This window comes from Saccostrea echinata, unplaced genomic scaffold (genome assembly GCF_033153115.1).
Source record: "Saccostrea echinata isolate AGI-Se365-2 ecotype Australia unplaced genomic scaffold, CSIRO_AGI_Sech_v1 ptg000002l, whole genome shotgun sequence".
Lineage (NCBI taxonomy): Eukaryota > Metazoa > Mollusca > Bivalvia > Ostreida > Ostreidae > Saccostrea > Saccostrea echinata.
Genome location: NW_026889751.1, coordinates 23699468 through 23725080, shown reverse-complemented (window position 1 = coordinate 23725080; position 25613 = coordinate 23699468). Strand labels below are relative to the sequence as shown.

At 32.7% G+C, this 25613-nt stretch overlaps 1 protein-coding gene across 2 annotated transcripts; it reads right to left on the bottom strand.

Annotated features, from left to right (window-relative positions):
• Positions 1 to 265: 265 nt before the first annotated feature.
• On the bottom strand, positions 266 to 25608 carry LOC133175162 (RAC-beta serine/threonine-protein kinase B-like). Of its 2 annotated transcripts, none has more exons than XM_061310289.1 (11): positions 25489 to 25608; positions 19800 to 19885; positions 15257 to 15379; positions 14837 to 15042; positions 14184 to 14315; positions 13825 to 13890; positions 13317 to 13508; positions 12877 to 13005; positions 12411 to 12625; positions 11979 to 12066; positions 266 to 3416 (listed from the first exon to the last, which is right to left on the bottom strand). In XM_061310289.1, the coding sequence occupies exons 2-11, from the start codon at positions 19852 to 19854 to the stop codon at positions 3159 to 3161; spliced, it is 1464 nt and encodes a 487-aa protein (XP_061166273.1). In that variant the 5' UTR covers positions 19855 to 19885; positions 25489 to 25608; the 3' UTR covers positions 266 to 3158. The 2 variants fall into 2 exon arrangements, with proteins under 2 accessions (XP_061166273.1, XP_061166267.1); XM_061310283.1 differs by lacking the exon at positions 266 to 3416 and adding an exon at positions 10692 to 10982.
• Between the last annotated feature and the right edge of the window lie 5 nt (positions 25609 to 25613).

Genomic DNA, 25613 nt, shown 5'->3' with positions numbered 1-25613 from the left:
ATACTCGGCACTCAGGGCCATTGAGCAGTGAGGGTTCTTTATCGTACCAACGCCTGGGACCTTTGTTTTTAAGACCTCCTCGGAAAGATCTGTGACTTTCATTTCTAGTGCCGGGCGCTTGGCATCTTTGGTTTGACGCTGCGCGTCGAACGACAATCGAACCCGAGCCTTCCCATGATGGACAGAGAGCCCAAAATTTAAAATACCTCCACTTTCAGTGAAAGCAGGGGACGAAAAAGAAATAGAAAAATGAGGACAAATGAAGCACCTTTTAGAACAACTTTATTGGTACTTTAACACACAACATTATAACATTGGTCCTTATTAGTTATATAAGATTGGAAGAACCTTTTGTTTGTGCTGTCTGTATTATTAAAGCTGTCTGATGTAATAAAAATAGTATATCAACAGGTGTAAAAAAAAAATTGGGGGTCTAAAATCGGGGGGCTTAAAATGAAACACCAACATAAAAACTGTAAAAATGTGAAAGAAAACTTGCAATAATGTGCTATAAATATTGAATACATGGTATCAGTGTTTTATCTCTGTAAGAACTGTAGCTCTAAGAGTAACAGATTATTTGTTTTGCAGAGACGACAAAGTAAGACCAACCTAGTAAAATCAAGATAGCAAAATTCTTAACAGCATAAAAACACAACAGAACATATCTATATAAAAAGGATTTCATTATGAACATGATTTACATTGAAGATTAAGCATTGACGCATTGTGTAATCTCAGTTTACATATAAAAAAAAAAGAAGAAAATCAGGCACAATTAAATATCTTCCATTGTACAAAAAACAACTGTCATATCCAAAGAATATAAAAGTTCCCATATATAATGAAATACTGGAATCGGAGAAGTTAACAGTATGTCTAAAAAGAAGTACTATCACCCACTCCCCCTTTCTAGTGAGAAAAAATTCCATTTGAAAAGCAACCAATTAATAGCCTTCATATGTTTTTTTTCTGTTCTGACCTTCTGTACATTAAACAGCACAACAATATTATCTGCTTAAACTATCAAGGACATCTGCTACTCTAATGTCCAAAAATCAAATTTGGTTTCCATTTTTGCAATGACAAAAATAAAAACAACACATATGGACTGTACTGTTGCTTCTGTGAACAATTCGCTTTTTTCTTTTTTAAATACTTTTTTTGGGGTGGAAATAAAATAATTTTTTCCATTAATATACCCCATAGATCAGAATGGCGAGTCAAATAAGGAGGGGAAAATTATCAAGTCATATAAATCAAATATATTATGGAAGAGGTCTCAAAATTTTTATCATAAATTATCTCTTGATATTGCCCAGATATTTTCTACAATAAAAGTACCAGAACTTTTTAAAAAAATTATATTGAAGTCATATCAGTATGGTTTTCTTGTTCTCTAAATTGATAATCACATAGACTACCCTTAATTAAATCATCAATGCCTATATGCTTACAAATTATGAAATAATGGCCAGTTCACATATTAAACGCAATTCCAGGAATTTCCAGTCCTATGTAAGATTTGTTTTTTTTTCAGTCCCACCATAATATTCATTCTTTGGCTTTTTATTTTTAGAACCCCCCAAAAATTGTACATTCAGCTCCCAGAATTTACAACAAGTCCTCAGAACCACTTGTATGAATAACTAAAGTACTGCTAGTAAGCAAATATTGTTGCCATCTCTGTAAACCAATTTGTAAATATAACTACAAAAAATTACTAACTGACGAGTGAGTAACAAAATGATGACTAGGTTTTTTCAGTATTAAATAGATAAACCAATGATAAAACTAGATGGATGGAGTATAAGAATTAAAATTGACAAGGCTTTTTTTAATTGATTGTATCTCAGCTAAGTAATCCATAGCATTACTGTGAACCTCAATAACATTCATTTCCACCAGCAAAAAAAATACAGAATTTGACATCTTTCTAGTATTTGAGACAGAAACTGTAATATTAAATTTCTACCAGAAAAAAATTTCAGAATTTGACATCTCTCCAATAAAGGGACAGAACTGTAACATTACATTTTTACCAGCAAAAAATTACTGAATTTGACATCTCTCCAGTATATGGGATAGAAAATGTAATACAAGTATTCTCCCATGCAGTCTCTACCAACCTTTTTTTGGTCACAATAAAATAATTGCTTTAATTATCTTGGCAAAAAAAAAAATCTGATAGCTTTGAAAATTGTGTTACTTTATAAATAAGGTGTACTCTGTTCTCTGGTACAGTAGCTGATGGTTCAAATCATAAACAGAAATTTTCTGAAGTAAAAAAAAATATATCCATTTTAAAATTTTTACAAGGAATAAGTGCCTTCATGTAATAATAAAAAAAAATAATAATTCTGAAAATTATACTAGACCTATCTGATTGAAATTGATAGGTTAAATTATTTTTTTAGATTGGTTGATTAAAACTATACACCATCAATTGTATGCAGATTATATCCCTACAAATAAGACCTCACCAAAGCATAAAATACTTAAGCAACTTACACATAAATATAACACCTGTTCTACCAGCTAAAAATGCAATCATATAATGATTTCAAGACTGATTTCAATTACACCTTAATGCTTCCTGTTCCTTTCTCATAGCTTTTCTTAATAGGGAAAAAGAAAAAAATAAAGAACATTATAGGCTAGAGAAATTTGAAATCAATAAAAAAAAGAAACAAGTGATTTTTTTTTCTATTGCTAGAACAATATTGCACCAAAGACAATATTTGGACAACCACAACAGAAATACAGATCTAACAAAACAAAAACATAATTACATATAATTTTTTTTTTTTGGCTGAAATAAGTATCGAGAACTGATTGACTGACAACATGAAAACAGAGGTAGATTTATAAAAGACAGTTTTTTTAACAGCAAGGATTACTGTTCATAATAACTGCATTACTAATTGACAACTTTGTCTAGAGAGTATGCATATATAATTTATTATTTTTCTTCGAAGAAAAATATATATATAGATCAAGGAATGAAAAATTGTTTTTACCTAAATAATTCTTTATCTTAATACTGAGATTGCATTTATCTACCATTCTGTACAATTCTCTGGTCACATGACCACATAACTCCTCCCCTTGTGTCACATGACCATGCGAGTATGCTTTTAAGTCATTCCACCGGTACATTAGAACAGTTCATCAGTATGTCTCACAGACTCACTCAGGTATCCACCAAAACTCTTGCTGCTGTTCCCATGAAATGAGAACTGCTCAAAGTATGGAAGTTCCCCCTCCTCATCAATGGCATCCAATTCATGCCTCATGCTCTCTGACAAGTGTTCCTGGCCTGGTGGTGTTAAAATCGTGTTCTCACGGGCGAATTCATCAGGGATGTATTTTGTGTCCCAGGCACTCTTCACATCAGGTTTCCATGGGGGCTGAATCTATCAATGAAACGTTCTTTGTTATTTTTCCTTCTAATGACATGCTCTTTAATCAAGTTTCATAAGAATGAGAAAAATATATAGATCCACACTTAGGTTATCTTACTTTTTCATAGCATAGGAAAACACAAATCAACATATGGACAGTTGCATTTCTTTCAATATGTCTAACAAAGTACTTGGATGAAAAAGGAAAATTTTATGATCACACAGATACTGAAATCTTTATTTGTTTATTTCTTAGATGTATATTAACAAAGAAGTAATATCCCAGATGGTATTTAATTTTTCTGTCATTCCATCTATAATCCCAACACACCTTATATTCTTGATTTTTATTTGACACAAGCATCAAGATTGGGTATACAACTATATCTGTCTCCCCAGTCCATCCCCCCCCCCCATCCCCACTACACAAAGGTTAAATAGTGTAATATCTTTTCACTCCTGCTCACAGTCATAATAGGAGCTGGATTACAAATAACCCTCTATTCAACCTTGTCGCATATTTTTACGACTTTAATTTTCTCTCAGAACAGGCCCTCATTTTCTCTAGTTCATCATCCAATGTATACTAGATGGAGACATTGCATGTATATGTACATGTATGAATAAGACTAGATGTAAGAAATATCCCCCAGAAAAGGAAATGACAAGACAGTATGCTTCACTTTAACAACAGAATAAAAACATTTGGTCAATGCATAACCTTTAATCTAAATATGCTGATAAAAATCTATGATGAATGGTAATAAAATTTTGCTTTTAGTGAAAACAAGATGTGTTTGTGAAACACTGATGCCCCAGTATGGCAGCTTACGGTGAAGGTTAAAGTTTCTCAAATGCAAGTCAAACTCCAGGTCAAAAGATAAAAAATGTTAGTACCCAAAGAAAGTTCTTGTCTCAAGGATTATACCTGTGAAATATGAAAGCCCCAACACCAATCATTGAAAAATTATGGCAAAGGTTAAAGTTTTTCAAAAGTATAAGTAAAAAATCAAGGTCAAGGTCAAATGGTGCCACAAGGGTAGGTCTTGTCATAAGTGATACACATGTACATGAAATCCCTAGAACCAAACATTCAAATGGTATGGCCAAAGTTAAAAGGTTTTTTTTAAAGTAGGTCAAACTCGAAAGTCAAGGTCAATAGGCCAAAATTGTTGGTAGAAAGAGGATGGTCTTGTCACAAGGAATACACATATGAAGTATGAAAGCCCTAGCACCAATGTTCATAAGTTATGACAAAGGTTAAATTTTTCAAAAGTAGGTCAAACTCCAAGGTCAAGGTCAAAGGGTCAAAATTGTTGGTATCTTAGGGAAGGTCTTGTCCCAAGGAAAACACATGTGAAGTATGAAAGCCCTAGCACCAAATGTTCAAAAGTTATGGTCAAGGTTAAAGTTATACAAAAGGAGTTCAAACTCCAAGGTCAAGTGTCAAAGTTGTATGTATTCATAAGGTCTTGTCACAAAAAATATACATGTAAAGTATGAAAGCCCTAGCACCAACTGTTCAAAAGCTATTGCCAAGGCTATAGTTTTTTTTCAAAAGTGGGTCAAACTCCAAGGTCAAGGTCAAACAGTCAAAGTTGTTGGTATCCGAAGGAAGGTCTTGTTACAAGAAATACACATGTGAAGTTTAAAAGCCCTAGCACCAACAGTTCAAAAGTTATGGCCAAGGTTAAAGTCTGATAAAATTTAGCAAAAGTGGGTCAAACTCAAAGGTCAAGGTCAAATTTGAAGGTACCCAAACAAAGGTCTTTTCACAAGAAATACACATGTGAAATATGAAAGTCATACAAGTCATACATGTAAGGCCAATCAAAAGTAATGGGCAAGGTTTAAGTTTTTTGCAGACAGACTGACAGACAGACAGACAGGGCAAAAACTATATGTCCCCTAATGTTTGATTATGGTGGCATAAAAAAAGTTCTAAACAAGTTGTCTACAGATAAACAAACACTTGAGGATAATTGCTGATCTGCCTCTAAAATGTTTTTTTTTTTTTAATTTATCAAATGAACCTTTTAAAGAAACTGAGAAATAATTGGTGTTAATTATTTTATTGTTAAATTTGATACAGTTTGACATTTGACATGTACATTGAGTTAAGTCTCTGGTTACTATATGCTCTCTCACTCTACAGGCTCTTTATCATAGCACTGGGGCCACAGTATGAATTATCCAACAGTTCATATAGCAGTACCATAGCATGAATTAGGTACCACAAATTATCCAACAGTCATAGCAGAACCACAGCATGAATTAGGTACTACAAATTATTCAACAGTCATAGCAGTACCATAGCATGAATTAGGTACTAAAATAATTATCCAACAGTTATACAATGTAGCAGTACCACATTACAAATTATCTATAGTTACAACAGTATGAATTTCTAAGCTACGAACACCACAGAATAATCTATCAAATATTACAGTGTGAATTATCTTGTAGTACAAGCTCTACAGATTCATGTCATTGAATAATTTTCATTTTAGTACAGAGAAGTATGGTATTGATCGTATCAAACACAGATGCATATATGGTGTATTCACAGGCACCTGTTGTTCTAAACATTTTCTTTAATGTTTAGAATTTCAAGCACACAGTGGGTGTACTCCCTCTACTGGTGCAATAGGGAGTTCCGTTGTTCACTTTATAATTTCAAGTCTACTTCTACATCTCTGCAGAACTTATAAAAAAAAATATCTTATCACAGTGGCTTGTTTTCAACTTATGACAACACAATAAATTAACATGAATTTAGGTTTTAATAGAATTCAAAGATCAAAAACTTTCAATACCTTTCAAGGGGCAAAATAATTACAAAACTGTTTTATTAGTATCAATTTACACTCTTAATCTTTATCTGGAACACACTGGCGTCATGTCTGAAATAATGTACTGCATGTTAATTTTATAAGGTAATAACTTTAAGGTAATAATTTTATAAGGTCTAACAATAACCCTTAAGATTGTTCACAGAACACAACAATATAGCAGAATTAATCAAAGAAAACAGTATGTTACTAACCTATGAGATATTCCTTCCAACAGTAACATGAAGAACAGGGATGTTTTGACTAGGGATGAGCAATTTTATCGGTATACCGGTATATCATGATTTTTATTTGGGTGATACCTATCTTGATATGGAGATTAAAATACTGGTGTTCAGCTACACAGTTATAAATTCCAGAAATTATTCATTTATTTGTTCAGTCTTTGAAATTATAATTACATGAAGTGTTAAAAATGTTGAAAACGGTAAAAGAATGACATCCTAGCATCCAAAATCGTGATATTCTGGGAAAAAATCGTGATATGTGAATTGCAATTTGAAATTTTTGGCGATACCCATCCCTAGTTTTGATCTATACAAAGACAATCTGCCTCAATTTCATGTTGTCTTCTTGCATACTGAATATGGCATCTTCAATTTGAGATATTCTAAATGTTTGTACTGTACATAAGAATGTCCAAAGGAAAATAAGCAATCCTGACCTTGATCTTTGACTGGCCTTGACTTTTGACTGACCTTGATCTTTGATTTAATAAAACTTAAACATGTATTTTTCTCTAATCACCTTCCTCCTTTATATTAAATATAAAGAAATATGTTAAATAAAATATCCAAGTTATTGCATCAACTATGTAATTCTGACATTTGACCTTGACCTTTTAACTCCAAAATTGTATCTATCTTTCATGTTGGAAATATAAAGTTTGTATATCATAAAGCATACTTAACTTTTTGTGTCAGATAAAAGTGTTGTCAGATAAGCATAGTACATGTAATTACAATTTGGCAACTACATATCATCATATTTAAAAATCTTTCAAATTCTGAACAAATCAAAGGATAAAATGGACTTGAATCCCTTTCTCCTTATTTATATTAATCTATAGTACCTTCCTAATCTAGCATTTCCTTTTGAAATTGACCTTGCAGTCATCTTCCTTCAGCTTAAATCAACAAATCTAGTATGTGTTGCAGTGTGCATCTGAAGTACACATTTACAGTGCACTGTTGTCATGTTCATATGCAGTACACTTAGATAGTTCATAACTGTGGTACATTATTGTAGTAAAACTATGAAGTACAGCACTAAAGTACACTGTTGCAGTACATTATAGTTGTAGTACACTTGTGCAATACACTGTTGTAGTATACTATTATAATACCATACTGTTGTAGTACATTGTAATGATGCACATCTTTATTACCCGGCCCTTTCTTTATAAAAAGGTAAAAAACCCAAAATTCTCTCTCTCTCTCTGATCATAAAAACAACCTTTATTAAAAGGCTGGTTGGTTCATCTCAATATAATAAAACAAATTCAATAATTATACACAAACTTTTTTATACATGATATTAAGGTTTGATAACTCTGTTAACATTCTCAATGTTCCAATCTACTGGTGCTATATATCTTTATGTATCATACTGATCACTTTACTTATACACACATTTACTATAACAGCATTAAAATATTTTGACAATGTCAGATAAACATAAACATCAGATAACAGTTACCTTGTCAACTAATTTTCTGTCATTTCTTTGTCATTTTTTGTCAATTATATAAGTTACTTACTACTTACTTATCCTCTCTGTACCCTAGAGAACACATAAAACCGTTAATTATGTTTATGTTTTAGTTGACCAATATTGTCAGATTTTAGAGTAATAGTAAACTGGTGGACTTATATATGTAAACTGGTGGACTGATTTTGTAAGCCTGATGGTTCATTACTTGTATGTAAACTGGTGGACTGATTTTGTCAGCCTGATGGTTCATTACTTATATGTAAGCTGGTGGACCGATTTTGTCAGCCTAAGGGTTCATTACCTATATCTAAACTGGTGGACTGATTTTGTCAGTCTGATGGTTCATTACTTATATGTAAACTGGTGGACTGATTTTGTCAGCCTGAGGGTTCATTACTTGTATGTAAAGTGGTGGACTAACTGATTTTGTCAGTCTGAAAGTTCATTACTTATATCTAAACTGGTGGACTAACGATTTTGTCAGTCTGATGGTTCATTACTTATATCTAAACTGATTGACTGATTTGTCAGATTGATAATAAATGACAAATTGTTCACAAACTGCACACCTTTCACACATAATAAATAGATATACAGTAAAAATCATTGTTTAAGAAAACTCACAGAAATTCTTCACGAATTTGAGACTTGCTCTTAAAACATCAAATAAAAATCATCTCTCCTGGAGAGTCTATAATGAATAAAGAATCATTAAGATTAAGTAATATATGTACTGCTAAAACTGATAAGCATGGTTTTAATATAAAAATTGAACACAAAATATATCATCTTATTAAACATTCTTAAAAAAACATTCATGAACACTTTAAAAAAAATTACATGTATTAAAATCTATCACAAGAACAGAGCTGAGAAAATATCATACAAAACATTCAGAAAAGAACCCTGACAGTTTTTTTTAAAAATAAATTAAATATTGGTTCCTTGCTTACTGGCCTCATTCATCCAGAAAATAACAACCTTTATTTGTTCCACATTTTATACTAAAATGCTCAATACAGCTGAAGACATATCTCTACATTTCTGGGCAAAAGAAGACTATATATATTTTTGTAAGAAAGGTAAGAATTGCTGGTTTTACAATTTTCAAAAAAAAAAATTACACCTGTGTTCTCTTTAGCCACAGCTGGCATGCCAAGCTAAAAGGAAGCCATCTAGCAATACTCTCATGGTACAAAGCCTTCAAATCTTTTTTATAAAAATCAGCTACAATAAATTTCCTTTCTCATCAAAATAAGCCAGGGAGCAAAAAATCTGTAAAAAGTGAAATTCTATTCTAACAACTTATTTTTGTCATTTGTTTCAAACTAACAAAGTTTGGGGGGTTTTTTAATGGTCAAAATTTGACAGAGCAAAAAATGCCCTAAAAATTTGTTTGAAAAATTCCTAATGTGGTGAAAAACACAGATGGAACATGGTTCATATATATAAAAATTACATACATTTACATGACATTTCATCCTCTCTCTACATCTGATTAAAATGAATGAAAATAAATTTTACGTAAACTTAGGGCAGGTTTTAGTTTTTCCCAACCTAAATTAAATCTTTATATAATCATAGATTTATTTCTTTTTCATCTGAGTAGATCATAATTGAAAGTAAATAAAATTTTGTGGCTTTACTCTCGGTGAGCATTTTTTTGGGGGGGGGGGGTTTGTTTTGGTAGTAAGATATTATTCAATGATAGTAAAATGTTAACTTGTTGTTAAATGGCATACAATAAATGATATTTCATACAACCTGTCAACACAGTATGCCAAACAAATTATGTTGTACATGTATTACAAATGATATATAACTAATTATATCATGCAGACATACATGTACATTTGTTGATTACATGGTATGTCATGACAGAAAACATTATGTAAGTAGTGTAATTATTATGAATTTCATCAATACCATCTTTGTGATCCATAAATCTGCAATATGAAGTTGATAAAACCTCACAATGAAATTATCTGATTCATTGACCAAAAAAAAGTCCCTGTATTAGATGTCCAAAACACAACACAAATTGAGATGTTAAATCAGCAAATCAATTGCAATGTAAACCATTTAAATACATGAATTTAGTTCATTTGAAAAATTCTTGTAGGTAGCACTTGCACTCTAAAAATACGACCATAGGAAACATTCATTCATTGTAGATTTACATTGATTAAGCTCTTTAAAGGGGAAATAGAATTCATTTAATTATCCAACCTACATAAAAACAAAGCTTACAGTTTTCACATGTACTATAGTGAACACAAGATGCTCCAGGCACAAATATAAAATTCCTATTGAAAACAAATAAAAATCATATTTCTATATTTGATGAATCTTATTTCCATGAGGAGAAAATTATTAACTTTATATGAACAACCTTTCTTCTTTTCTTCTAAGCCAAAAATTACTACCTGTATTATTTCCTTAAAGAATAAGAACATTACAGAAAACATATATACTGTATTTCATCAACTTACGAACAATGGTAGCATAAAAGTTTCTCATCATTGAATTCATTGTGTATTGAAATTCAATGACACACATTTATGAAGACTTGAAAATAATTCCAAAAAATATAATTGGTGATATAGCAAATGCTCATCGTGCATCTCTCAAAACCTTTTTAACATTAAATACAGTCAACTTATATTTTGAATACTCAACACATATACTCCTATGCTCCAACTAGTTGTCCTGAGGCTTTGGTTCCCGTGACGTTTGATCATGAGCTCCATGACGTATCAAAACTCATGACACTATTATGACTTTGGGCTAGGCTCATCTTACTGCCGTGATAAGAAAACTTCTCAAAATACGGCATGTTTTCCATTTCGGTCATATCTTCATCAATTCGATCAAGGGAGTAACTCGAGGCCTCGTACTCCGGCATTGCTGGTGCCTGGGGCGGGGTTAATTCCACGGACTCCCCAGTAAAGGTGTCGTCAAAATACCTGGTGTCAGTTTCAGAGGTCACCTGAGGCTTGAAGGGCGGCAGAATCTGAGAGAGGAACAGAACATGCTGAGGACACACAAAAGACAGAATTCTCCTTTGGCATGGTGCACCGCTCGCTAGCGACCCGCTATAACCTGACTACAGTTATCTGCCCCTTAACTTGTCATTCAACCAAAATTTTTTTATGATATGCCATGATGATTGTTAAAAATGCAATGCAAAATGAAGGTTAAAAAATATACTCATGCCAAGCTTAAGAAAAATTCTGTCAACTGAAGATTGCAGGATTAAAATAAAATAGGGAAGCAATGTTATGCTGAAATGATAAGCTGTATTTTTGTTGTTTTATTTTTTTGAATTTTCATACAGATTATGCACAGACAACATCAAGAGATAGGATTAAATGCTAAGAGAGGATAAATGCAGAAACTTAAGAATGTTATCTGGCCTCTTTGTGACCTCTGAACTGACAGGGGTACAAACCGCGATTGGTCAGCATGGTCGCTATTGAGAAGTCCAACAGACCACAAACATTAAACGATAGCTGAACAAATAACACACATGTATAACCAGACATTTACAATATTAAAGAAACTGTGAGCATATTTTCAGGGGAAAAAGGATATAATACACTGTTCAAATAGGAATTTCAAATAAGAAATAGCATTTATTAACTTAACCTGAAGTCTTCTTTTTTTAAATCCTTTAAGTTAAAATACAAGTTATAATATGAAATCAGCAACCATAAGACATTGTCTTGGCTAACACTACAATGTCTCATTTAAATTATACATTTAATGTTATGTCTAATGATGCAGTTATTTTCTACAATAAAATTGTAGATATTTTAATTATATTTAACATGTCACCGAGATTAAAGGTTCTAATGAAAAGCCCCATCCTCACACCTATATCACCTAAGGTGTATTGCTGATATATCACTTACGTGTTTAACTAATATGTCCCCTATGTTAAGTGTATTACTGATATATCACTTACGTGTATAACTGATATGTCCCCTATGTTAAGTGTATTACTGACCTTCTTTTCCACTAGGTCCTGCCAGTTGATACTTTTAAAGAACGGGTGAACCCTAATGACATTGACGTCGTCCTCTGTTCCTCCCAGCCTACAAAAACAGCAGAAAACTGTAAACACGTGTCTCCATACTGATTAACCAATTTCTCTTATCTTGAAATCGTAGAGATTAGAAGTCTTATTCATGATGTATCAGACAGAGCCAATTGAGATCAGAAAAAATTCAATTAAAGAAAACAATTGTAGTGGTTTAAAGTCCATCTTATATATCCACCCTCACTCACAAAAAATTAAAATTCCACCTCTTTTGCTATTTTGTTTCAGGTTCTTTTTAAGGTCTATAACAGAAACTGCTATCATCAGAATTGCTCCTCTTAGTAAACAAAACTCACACTGTCCTTGAGGAGAGAATCTCTACATTCACTGAGAACTGACCTTTGTTTGGGATCCTTGACCAGCAGGCCCGACAACAAAGAGGTAGCATCTTCTGACAACGTCCGAGGAAATTTGACTTGTTGAAGCAAAATAAGTTCAAACAAAATGTCATGATCACGATTATAAAATGGCAGTCTACCACACATCATTTCATACATCACAACTCCCGTTCCCCACCAATCCACCGCACGACCATAGTCATTGTCTTCAAGCACCTGTCAATGGGGAATCAATCAGGGTTACATTTTCTTTTCTTTTAAGTATTGTACATGTATAAATAATGTTTCATACATAAATCACCAAAGAAAGGTATTTTTTCACAAAATATTCAGAATGACCTGTACAAATTCTATAAATATTACAATTTTTCACAAGAACATCTTACACACTGAATTGATTTTTTTTTAATTTGGATCTTGTTTCCGAAAAAACAATATTAACTACATGTAAATGTGATCATTTTTACCTCTGGTGCTAGATATTCTGGAGTTCCACAGAAGGTCTTGGTACTAGCACCATAATACATCTCCTCTTTACACAAACCAAAGTCTGCTATCTTAATATGCCCATCCTTATCCAGTAATAAATTCTCCAGCTACAACATTCAAGTGTATTTCTTACAGGCACATGTATGTGACCCTAGTTCAGCAACTATCTTACTGCTTTAAACTTACCATACATTGAAGTGGAAATATTGTTTACCATAAAACTAATGTATACATCTTAAATTATGAAGATTTAAATGTAGCAATATCCTATTCTTATACTCCACTAAAAAGATATCAGTCACATCTGCAGCTCACATTAAGACTAAGAGCCACTAAATATACTAATAACCTTTTAATTATTGTAATTTGCATTTAAATAACAAAGTTCATAAGCACATACAGTACATGTAAAATTTACCTTGAGATCTCTATATACGATATTATTTTCATGTAAATATCCCAATGCTGAAATAATTTCAGCACCATAAAACCGTGTCCGGTCCTCGCTGAATATTCGTTCTCGTGATAAATGAAAGAAGAGTTCTCCCCCATTGACATACTCCATAACAAAACATAGTCTGTCGGGCGTTTGGAAAGAGTACTTCAGTTGCTGTAAACAAAGAAGAGCAGTTCAGTATTTTGAAAAATGATTCAACATGAAAAGTTATGGAGAAATGATCTTCTAAGGGAGATAAGTCTAAATTTGATTTTACACTTTTCTTCAAAAAATTTGTTTTCTTTATTACAAGGAAACTCTAAATTAGTAAACGAAGAATCATTTTCCTTTGAAACAGAATTCTTTTACATTGTAACCGCAAATATAATGGATATTAAAATTTCAAAGTGATCCCCACAAACACATTTTTTAACATACACTAGAGATGCCAAGTTTGTTTATGTCCTACATAGAAGACTAAGAGCCTTACTGTTAAAAATGGATGTTTTGTGGTCTGCAAAACTCTGTTTTCTGTGAGGGTGTGAGCCACTTCATCCTAAACAAATAAAACACACAAGATCTATAAAATAAAAAGAATATGGATTAATATTCTCCTTTTCTTCATTTCTAGGTTTGTGATTATTGCAATTAACGACAGAATTAACTACAGTTGTACTTCAGCATCTTAAACATAAATATCTTGAATACAAATCTAGAAGTGAGTTTGAAGTCCCAACCACTTTTTTAACATATTTTAACCTATCTTGAATCATTGAATATCTCAAGGTTTTTCTCAGCCCCATTGACTTTGGGATAACAAGGTTTGACTGTAATTGATATAACTCCTACCTTGGCAATGATGACCTGTTTTTTGAGGATCTTGATGGCGTACAGATGGTTGGTTGTCTTCTCCTTACATAGAATGACCTTCCCAAATGTACCTTTTCCTAGGACTTTGAGGAATTCAAAGTCATCTAATGACTGCAAGTACACACAAGTAAGTGCATGTAAGTATATTTGGAATAATATGACATTCTTATCTTAGTTCTACCACCATTTGCCTCAAAAATAACATTATTATTTTCAACCTTCTGTTTGTCTTGAAATAAGGACATTATTTAATAGCATGTTTTGATCGTCTACCAAATAAAATCAGTATTTATAATGATCTGGTTGTCTACCACTAAACAAAAATCAATATTTACAACCTTCTGTTTGTTTAAACATAACATCATTATTTACCACTATCTGTTTAACCAACACATAAGCTCATTATTTACCACTTTCTACCTGCATACCAAATAAGATCAGCATTTACCACTTTCTATTTGTATACCAAATGAGATCAGTGTTTACCACTTTCTGTTTAACAACCACATAAGCTCATTATTTACCACTTCCATACCAAAATGAGATCAGTATTTACCACTTTCTATTTTTATAACAAATGACATCAGTATTTACCACTTTCTATTTTTATAACAAATGACATCAGTATTTACCACTTTCTTTTTCTCCTTTTCCAGCATCCCTCCCTCTTCTTCGGTGACCTTGAGATTTTCGGCCACAGAACGAATGGCTGCAATCCAGTCCTCGCGTTCATCATTACTCTCCACGTAAAACATTCGCTCCACTACCACCGTCCATTGTAGGCCACGTATAATGAATGTATTTGGCTTTGGCTTCTCTTGTTTCATTAACTGACAGTCTGTAATACAATACAATTCAACACTCAGTTTTTCTTACCTCTTCAATACCATTGTAATTTATCATTAACATTATTTAACATCATTACCTAACGTGTCTAACAAGCTATCTAGAACACTGATATTTTGAATATTATGACGTCAAGATGATGTGAGTTTGAAGTCCCAGCACTTTTTCTTTTTGTATTTTAACATGATTTCTATTTTTAGACTGACCTCGGACGGTGAAGTCATTAAGGGGGTCTCCCAATCCATGTTCAGGTTTGGCTCTGTATCCCAGGAATGAACCGTCCTGTCGTAAAATAAAATATCGCTTCCTCCAGTTTTTTATGTGCTCTCCTACAAATAAATATTTGTACAAATGTAATATAAAATCATAAAATTTTGTAAGCTGTAAACATGGTAAAATTATATGTTATACAAATGATATGAATTCCCCAATCTTCTGATTGTAAAGCCATGTAAGCCTTCGAAGAATTGGAATATAAACAACTTAAAACTTGAACAGTTCTTGGAATGAGTGAATTATTTTAATATTGTATGATATTACTTTAGATTTTGTTTCCTTTGTTTTACAAACTGTACAAACTACAAAGGTCACACTTATACTAATCATACTTTGAATAATCTGAAACAAATGAATTTCCTAAATACAGGCATAAATTTGTATTTCAATCACACCGCTATTTAACCATCACCTATACGCCTCCCTCTTAATACAGGAAGATCAACATTCTAACATGTAATAAAATTGCAAATGACCTTGAGAAAACAGAAAAAAATAAAGTCGTTAATTTCCTCCTGTTCCTGGTCAATGCAAGATCTAACACTGTAAATCAATTGATCTTGCTGATGTGTATACACAAAGATACTGGCACGGACTGTTACAATGCATGTTCTCCGACATAAAGTAAAGGAAGCAATTACTGACAAAGCTAACCACCTTTTCTTATTTATTTTTTTTAATTTCTGCATCCACAGAAAAAGTTGTTATAAAATAATGGTCACGTGCACTGGTCATTCAAGCATATTGATCAAAAACATTCTTGTGATGCAATGAAAACAATAATTATTATATAGGTACAAGTGATTTTTTTAATGAAATTTGAGCATGCATTTATTTTAAATATATGACACGCCAACCCCCCAACCCCCTTCAAAAAAAATTAAGTTTCAATGTGAATTCTCAGAATTTCTAAGGACTCTCTCATCTCATTTTTCTTTTTTTTTTTTTTTTAGATATAAACCATGTCTGACCATTGGTACACATATATATTGATAAATCATATGCACTTTAAAATGTGATAATTATCCAGACAGGGTCATTAGCAAGTTTTTCGTGATTTCAAAATCTCTGTCACATTCATTATCATCATACACAATCAATATACATGTATAGAAAAACTGTTCATTGAGCTCTTGCGCACGGTTATCCAACGAAAACACAAAAAGGGCAATAGCAGTTTAAAAATGTCTTTTTCCCTTTTTTTTAAAAAAAAAAGATTTAATTTTTACATTGGATATTTCCAATCCTTGGTTATCTTGAAGTATTTTCTCGGTCCCTTCAAGTTCGAGGTAACAAGGTTTGACTGTATATTACATGTATGTCCCAATGACAGCAACAGTGTAAGAAGAATTCTTACATAAAAAAGCTTTTTACCTGGACTATTTATTATTGATGAAGTTCTTGGTCTCACAAACTGAACCTTAATTTATTTTTATACCGGCACAATGGACAGACTAAATTTTAATTTATCGATCCTCCCAAATATTTATGGGTCTCAGGCCAACGGACAGGCGAACACTGAACATGCTGGATAAAAGTATTATGTAGACACCAAGGCCAATGCTAATTTATGTTTGACTTCATTTCAAAATGAAAATTGTCAACATCTGTGCATTAATTGGACACATAAAATAATGAATGTGACAGTATTATGAAGATGCATGGAAAAGGATTATTTTTTTTATAAATATTATCCTTTTCTAAATTTTAGTTTATATATATATATATATATATATATATATATATATATATATATATATATATATATATATATATATACATAAACATATGCTTTTATATCTGCCTCGTCAAATATATTCAAGCTCAGGAACTCTTTCAGATAAAAACCTATAAATATATCACCAAATATGAAAATCTCCAGTGCAAAACGCTTTCTTGATACAAAGCTAGTTAAGTCATAATGTAATTATACTTTGACGATGTTGAGTATTGTTTACGAAAACCATGGGAGAATAACTTCAGAGCTCTTACACTTCTGTACGTTATATGATTAGGAAGTTATTTGTACAAAAACAACTTTTTTTCTAAGTGCACATAATTGCTGTTTCTCTGCTTTTATAGATGCTTATAAGTGTTTTTTGAAATGTGAATAACAATGATAAACACATTACATTTAATGACCCGGATCATTCCTTCCTACCTCTGTGAAGCTTTTACATACATGCTTTTCAGTTAATAATACCTCTTCTTTGTACTACCTTCATAAACTCTTTTCAGAGATTTTTTTTAATTACATAGTTTTTATTGTAGAATTTTTTCAAATCAATATCCTAAATACATGTTAATGTAAAACATAGGTAATCAAAGATTAGGAAGCTCACCTTGACGATTGTTATCTATAAGTTAAAACAAATCTCACATCATATTTTTTTCTAGTTAGTGTCACTGTACATCCCAAGATCAATATCCATGTAAGTCTGGTTTAAGTAGGGCTTATAGTTACTTGGAAATAGACATGCTTAAACAAACTTTTAACCTGTTTACTAGTAAAAAAAATTTTGGTCAGTTCCAACATCCAAAGCAAGTCTGGAAGTTTTCATCCTTATACAGATGCACTATCTATGCAGTTTAATCATAACATGCCATAATATTATATAGCTACTCCAAAAAAATTACCCTAGTCACTCATCTGGAAAATGTAGGCCAGATTCAGAATTGAAAGCAAGTCTGGAAGTGTCCATCCCTAGATACATCATCAATGTTAATTTGGTTAAAATATGGCTAAAATTCACTCATCTGGAAAATCTAGGTCGGATCCAGCATCCAAAACAGGTTGGTAAGCGTACATCCCTAGATGCATCATCAATGAAAGTTTGGTCCAAGGTAGGGCTTATAGTTATTTTGGAATGGACCTGCTCCAAAATATTTACCTGGTCACTCATGTGGAAAATCTAGCTCAGATCCAGCATCAAAAGGAAGTGTGGTAGTGTCCATCCCTGGATGCATCATCGAAGCAAGTTTGGTCAAGGTAGGGCTTATAGTTACTTGGGAATGGACCAGCTCCAAAATCTTTAACCTGGTCACTTATCTGGAAAATCTAGGTCAGATCCAGCATCTAAGTGTGTAGTGTCCATCCCTATATGCATCATCCATGCAAGTTTGGTCCCGGTAGGGCTTTTAGCTAATTGGGAATAAACCTGCTCCAAAAACTTAAACCTGGTCACTCATCTGGAAAATCTAAGTCAGATTCAGCATCTGAAGCAAATGTGGTAGTGCCCATCCCTAGATGCAACATCCATGCAAGTATGGTCCAGGCAGGGCTTATAATTACTTGGGAATGGACTTGCTCCTAACACTTTAACCTGGACGCTGACGCTAACTCCTATGCCAAGGCCAGGGTTTTAGCATAAGCACATCTCAACTTATCGAGGTGAGCTAAAATGGTAAAGGTTGCATAGAAGATAATTTTTCCTTTACATTATCTGAAAATACCATCAATGTTTCAAACAAAGAAAAATTGCACAACTTCAAATCAATGAATATAAATTTTATTACTGGTAATTCAAAACCAACCCGTTTCAAATTGTTTAACATTTGTTTTTTCCTCAACATGTTAGTAGCATGCATATGAGTACCAAAAACACTGAAATATGTAGTCACATGCATCTAGCACAGTAGATTTTTTTTGGTGGGGGATGGGGGGCACAGCCTCAATATCATGTGCAGGGTTTATACTCCCCACCTCAAATAAAGCAAAACATAAATTAAACACATTTTTAAAGATCTATGAATTGGGGTAAATCAGGAAACTACATCAGAAATTTCTATTTCACATTAAAGATGTCAAAAATCTAGCTCCAGTCACTTCAAGTTTGGAGTATCTTTCTTCAGTCAAGTTTTTTATTAGAACCTAAGGGGAATAACTTGTGTCCAATCTTTACCAATCTGACTTGTCTCCCATACAGAAGAAGATGATCTGCGTACCACCACAGAAACCAATGCTGGCCTTGTGAACATCATGGTTAGCAGAGTGATTTAATTCAAACCCGTCTAAGAGTCTTACCCTTTTTCTACACAAGCTACACTTGTTCAGATATCCCAACCCATTCTGGAAACTAAAAGATACCAAAATTATTGATTTCGAAGACCTAGTAGTGACCTACCCCTGTCTATATTGATCATGATCATGTTGATGGGGGAGAGATACAATAAAGAAAGAAATCTTGCCAATTTTTCACATTTAGAGATACGCACTTGTTGACACTTTACCCCCATTCCAAAATAAAGAAATTCATGTACCACAACTGTCGATGCCTTACCCCTTTCCACATTGAGAGATACCACTCTTATTGATGCCTTATCCCCTTTCCACATATAAAAGAGATACCTGTTGAATTTCTACCTATTTTCAACAGGGACACCACAATAATGACTTGTTGATTTGAAGCCATATGATATTACACATGTGGAAAACCTTTTTTTTCCCCACACAGCAATTATTTTAAACCTTACCCCTTTTCCATAGATACCCCTCCTTGACCACAGGAATGGTGTCAGAGTTACTCATCTCACCGGCCACTTCAACCTGTCAACGATTTCTACAAAAGAAATAAAACTATATTTATGTTACAATTATCACTACTTATATGTAAAAGTATATGTATATATACAGTAAAAAACACTTATAGCGAACATGCTTTTAATGAATTGATGCAAATTGCTTATACAGCAAAGTAATTTTAATTCCATGAGGTTTTAAAATATATTGTAAACTTAATGGATATAACGAATTATGCTTATAACAAAGCAAAATTGTCCATCCCTGTCACTTCATTATAAGTGTGTTTTACTGTAGCATGTATAGGTTGGTGTGAATGTACAAACTAAATGTACACTCATTTTCAACTTATACAAAATTTTGAAAATGATTGTCTTCTTCTCATAGATTTCGAAATATTTTGTAGGCTCATTTGAACAATTTTTATATTTTTTACAAAAACAAAAAACCCAAAATTAACACTGTGGTGACTTGTAAAAAGAAACCATGAATGAAAAGTGAAGTGAGAACAGATACTGTAAAAGAAAACATGAAAATAATCAAGTCTGAAATGGAATAAATCCCACTTAATAGCTATTCACTGCAGGTAATGCCATTTACATGTGTACCAGTATCTGACATAAGTCACCAACCAAAATCAACAACACCACCCTTTTAATAATTTGTTTTCCTCACTGGTATGTCTAAAGTTCTGATCATCATTTACCAACAACTTTTTTTTTCCAAAGACTGTTAATGTTGAAGCAAGACTGAATGGTTTACAATAGATATATATAATGTAAGTATAAAGTAAATATAGCCAAAAATGACATTCATTTCCCATACTCTTTCTTAACCTTGTTTCACAAGAGGAAATAGAAAATGTAGTGAAATATGAGATGAGAAATAAATAAGGAACCCCGTACCAGGTCAATTTCGTTACAAAAGATTGAGACATAAAATTCTCAGTCAACTCTCTTAGAAAACCAAGATAGCCTGAGAAATTTAAGGATAAATAACACAAACAAACTTTTTTTTCAGAAATCAGCAATATATCTCATAGATTTATATTAAGATAGGTAGCCTGAATAATGTTTGCCAGGTAAAGTTGGAGAATTTTGAAAGATTTCATCACAATGTTAAAAATGGGTGCAAACTTTTGCAAAGAATTAAATAAAAAACAAGAGGCCCATGGGCCACATCGCTCACCTGAGCACATTGGCTAGGCAAAAGCACAAATCAGTTCAGTATTGAAAAGATTACCGGGGGGAGGGGGGGGGGACTTGAATTTTAAACTACCTGACGATGCTTCCATGTCAAAACAACAAATGGCTTTGTTGTACTTGAGAAGATTTTTAAAAAATTTTCCCATATATTCCTTTGTAAAAATTTGATCCCCCATTGTGGCTCCTCCCTATCCCAGGGGTCATCATTTGAACAAACTTGAATCTACACCATATCAATATTACTAAACATACCGCTTTTCTGTTCTTGAGAAGAAATATTTTTTCTATATGTTCTTATGTAAAACTTTCGATCCTCCATTGTGGCCCCGCCCTACCCTCGGGGGTCATCATTTGAACAAACTTGAATCTACACTACCTGAAGATGCTTCCATATCAAAATGACTAATCATGGCTTTGCAGTTCTTCATCAGAAGAAATCTTCCTATATATTTCTATTTCAGACTTTGATCCTCCATTGTGGCCCCAACCTACCCCAGGGGGTCAACATTTGAACAAACTTGAATCTACACTACCTGAGGATACTTCAACATAAATATGATCAATCAGGGCTTTGCTGTTCCTGAGAAGATTTTTAAAGATTTTTCCTATATATTTCTATGTAAAACTTTGATCCTCCATTGTGGTCCCGCCCTACCCCCGGTGGTCATCATTTGTACAAACTTGAATCTACACTACCTGAGGATGCTTCCATATAAATATGACTCATCATGGCTTTGCTGTTCTTGAGAAGAAGATTTTTAAAGGTTTTTCCAATATATTTCTATGTAAAACTTTGATCCTCCACTGTGGTCCCGCCCTACCCCCGGTGGTCATCATTTGTACAAACTTGAATCTACACTACCTGAGGATGCTTCCATATAAATATGACTCATCATGGCTTTGCTGTTCTTGAGAAGAAGATTTTTAAATGTTTTTCCAATATATTTCTATGTAAAACCTTGATCCTCCATTGTGGCGCCGCCCTACCCCTGGGGGTCATGATTTGAACAAATTTGAATCTACACTACCTAAGGATGCTTCCACCTGAATTTCATCTTCCCTGGCTTTGTGGTTCTTGAGAAGAAGATTTTTTAAAGATGCTATTAATTTTTCACTAATTCTTTATCATCTCCCCTTGAAAGAGGGCGTGGCCCTTCATTTGAACAAATATGAATCCCCTTCACCCAAGGATACTTTGTGGCAAGTTTGGTTGAAATTGGCCCTGTGGTTCTTGAGAAGAAGTCGAAAATGTGAAAAGTTTACAGACAGACGGACGGACAGACAGACGGACAGACGGACTACAGACAAAATGTGATCAGAAAAGCTCACTTGAGCCTTCGGCTCAGGTGAGCTAATGACACAAAGTCGCATATTTAAGCACCAAAGAAATTTATGATTTCTTAATATTTAAGGGATTTATTATGTATGTCATTTCCATTCAAAATCAGTCAAAAAATATATATATCAATCCATGCATCAAATTTTTGTGTTAATAAGTGTCCTTAAACTGGAGTCATTCTATCAACAAGTTCCATTACATACAAATCCTGTGTAAAACAGTGAAATAAAAGTGGATGAGTTGCTATCATTATGCATGTCTCACCTACATAACACTTCCTGTTAGAAATGTTTAGTGTTTGGGAAGTTGTAAATCAAGGGTACGTTTTGTAGTAAACCGTTTAAATTCAAAAGTGAATTGAATCAAGCTTTCTCTTGACATGAATGGAAGCTCCTTGGGGTCATCCAGGGCCACGTGCATTAGTACTTCAATTGTTGGTAATAGTAGTTGTAAGTACACTACACTGTGTTCCTGATATAATCATGATCACATTACATGAACACTAGTAAACAAAGACAGCCCACATTTTTTCCTGTTTACAACTTCGTTCAATGTCACTTGGATCAGGAAACTTAAAGCTTGTTGAGGCTACAATAACATTCTACTGAGAGAACAGCTGGAACTTGCCACTGAGAAGCCTATATTTATACATAACAAGAAGAATGACCCAACAATAGCTCTTTAGTTAGAAGACATACTATGAAAACAGTTTACAAAAATATCACAAAAGAATATGCTAAGCTCTGAAATTGGTAGTATCTACTTCTAAGTAATGCAGCCAATATGTTATTTAATACTATAGACAAAAATAACACACTAAATATTCATACTGCTGCTGTAGAACTTAAGAACTAATACATTGACTTTTATTAATAAATAGACCATGGATTCAGATTGCAGCAATTAAAACTCTGGCTTTTCCTTATATTGTAAATATTTAAGAATACTTTATTATTTACAGAATTGAGTATATATGTGGAATCTGACTTTTGGCCATTTTGGGTGTCACTGACTAGTAACAAAATGATGTTTACACAAGCTATAAATGCACTGATTAAGATTGATCATAAATTAATTAATGTACTAATCATGCTAATTTAACTCAGCAAAATTTACACAACTTTTCTTATGCTTTAATTACTCTCAAAAATGCAAAACACATATAGTATGCACCTTGTTTGATCATTTTGATAGTTAACTGACTTCTGAATATCCAAAATTGATTTCAGTCTCTTAAGGCCTGTTGATCTTGCCAAAACAGTTTTCTAAATCATTATTGTTGAATGACCAAGTTCCCCTAAAATGATAGTAAAATCTCTTTGAGGCAAGTAGTGAAACATAAATGTGTTTTCTTTCTGCTTCTCAGACAGGAAAAGCCATGTTTTCATTTGACTACAACTTTCAATGGTATTCATACCAAAATTGTTCTGTTTTCACGAAAAGTCATATGTCAACAATCTCAAGAGCATGTAGAAATTTCAAATGATTTTTTTTTGTCCTTTCATGGGCAAGTTCTTAGAAAAATAACCATCTTTATCATGCTTATGTTTCTATCAGATTTTGTTTCAATGTTAATACATGAATTGCACAGATAAAGCAATTACATGAGAATGATAAGAAAAATAATTATCAGAAAATATTCCCTAGCTTTTACAAAAAAGTGAAAATAATTCCTGTGCTAGTACGTAATTTGTTCAAAATTACTGGCCCAGGAGATATTGATCAGTTATATGCCTATTGTGCATGCATAACAAATATCAAACAATTAACTGAAATCTTATAAAAAAAAAAAAATTAGATCTAATATATTTTTTGTAAAATCTTGGATTTACTTGGATGTTTGATAATTATTTGTATTCAAAACAAAAACAGCATTGCAGAAGCATCTAATAAGAACTGTTTTTCAGCCAGATATATTTGTGCAGTGTTGGATTTCAGAACATATGTGGCACATTGTGAAACATTCACAGTGTAAAAGATTTAATGTTTCTGAAATATTTGAATTCCCTATGAATGAAAAGTTCACATTAACTTTGATAAACTATATGGCTGTGAGGTAGGGTGGGTTTGTTTGCCAATGACCAGATAGCTCATTTGGTAATTAAAGCACATGTCTAGAGTTCATGAATCCAGAGTTCAAATCCTGGTCTGGTCTGACTGTTCATGGCATTTTCTCTTTCACACTAATGAAATAATCTAAAAGAAGCATTCACAAAAGATGACTACACAAAATATCCAACTTTCCCATTACTAACACTACTTCCATCATATCAAGTACTGAAATAGTTCAGGTATATTTAATAATTGTACAGTTTAATGCCTAAAAATGACATTAAACAGAGAAGGTTAACAATAAACTAACAGTTTACTACATGTATGTAATAGGTAGATTTTTTTCACCTCTTACCAAACTTACAAAAAGGAAAAATAGGAATTCATGAACATCTCCTGACCTATGCTGAGAAATTGAAATGATAATGATGATTATGACACACTGTATCATGTCATGAGAATGATAAGAAGCTCCAAAACTCTGGAGGAAACTACTAGATGGGACCATACACTGCAGTGAAGTGTAGATCATCAACAATGCAACAAATATCATACTCAAGGATACTTAGGCAATAAACTGACACCATAAAACATAAAATATATATTTTTGTCCCTTTCAGTTTGAGTTAAGTGACAACACACAACAGTGACTGAAAATTTCTCCATTCCATACTACATACTTAAAATTAACATTCCGAAGAATATGACAATATATTCTAATAGTTGGATTAATCATTGGTAGTTCGATGTCTATTTTGTTGAATAAATCATTAATGAGATATGAAGTGATTAAGATTTTTAAGTCATCATTCCATCGAAATAAACTCCAAATTTATTTACATCAAATTGTGTTTTTCATACCCTGTGTGTCAAAAGCACAACCGAACTTTTTTTAAGGTTGTTGAATAAATAAAATAAATCAAGTCTAGTTTAAAAAGTCAAAGCCTAAAGTAAGCATGCATGGCCATGGTTCATCATTTCACCAGCACTTTAAGCGTGGATTATATAAATCCACGACCTTGAAACATAAATATATGAACTCTTTACCTCTGCATAGTAGTAAGATCTAGAGGAATTGTGGTCTGATCCTAAAAAAATAATTAAAAATTCTTTCTATTTCAATCTGTTGATCAATTCCCTCACGTCGCGTCGAATTCTCGTTCATAAACGAG

Coding starts and splice junctions, on each gene's coding strand:
- LOC133175162 (XM_061310283.1), bottom strand. CDS start 19,854: ATGAGTAACTCTGACACCATTCCTGTGGTCAAGGAGGGGTATCTATGG. Junction 13,006..13,316: donor TCGTATATAGAGATCTCAAG/GTAAATTTTACA, acceptor TGAATGTTGTAG/CTGGAGAATTTATTACTGGA. Junction 12,626..12,876: donor CAGAATATCTAGCACCAGAG/GTAAAAATGATC, acceptor CCCCATTGACAG/GTGCTTGAAGACAATGACTA.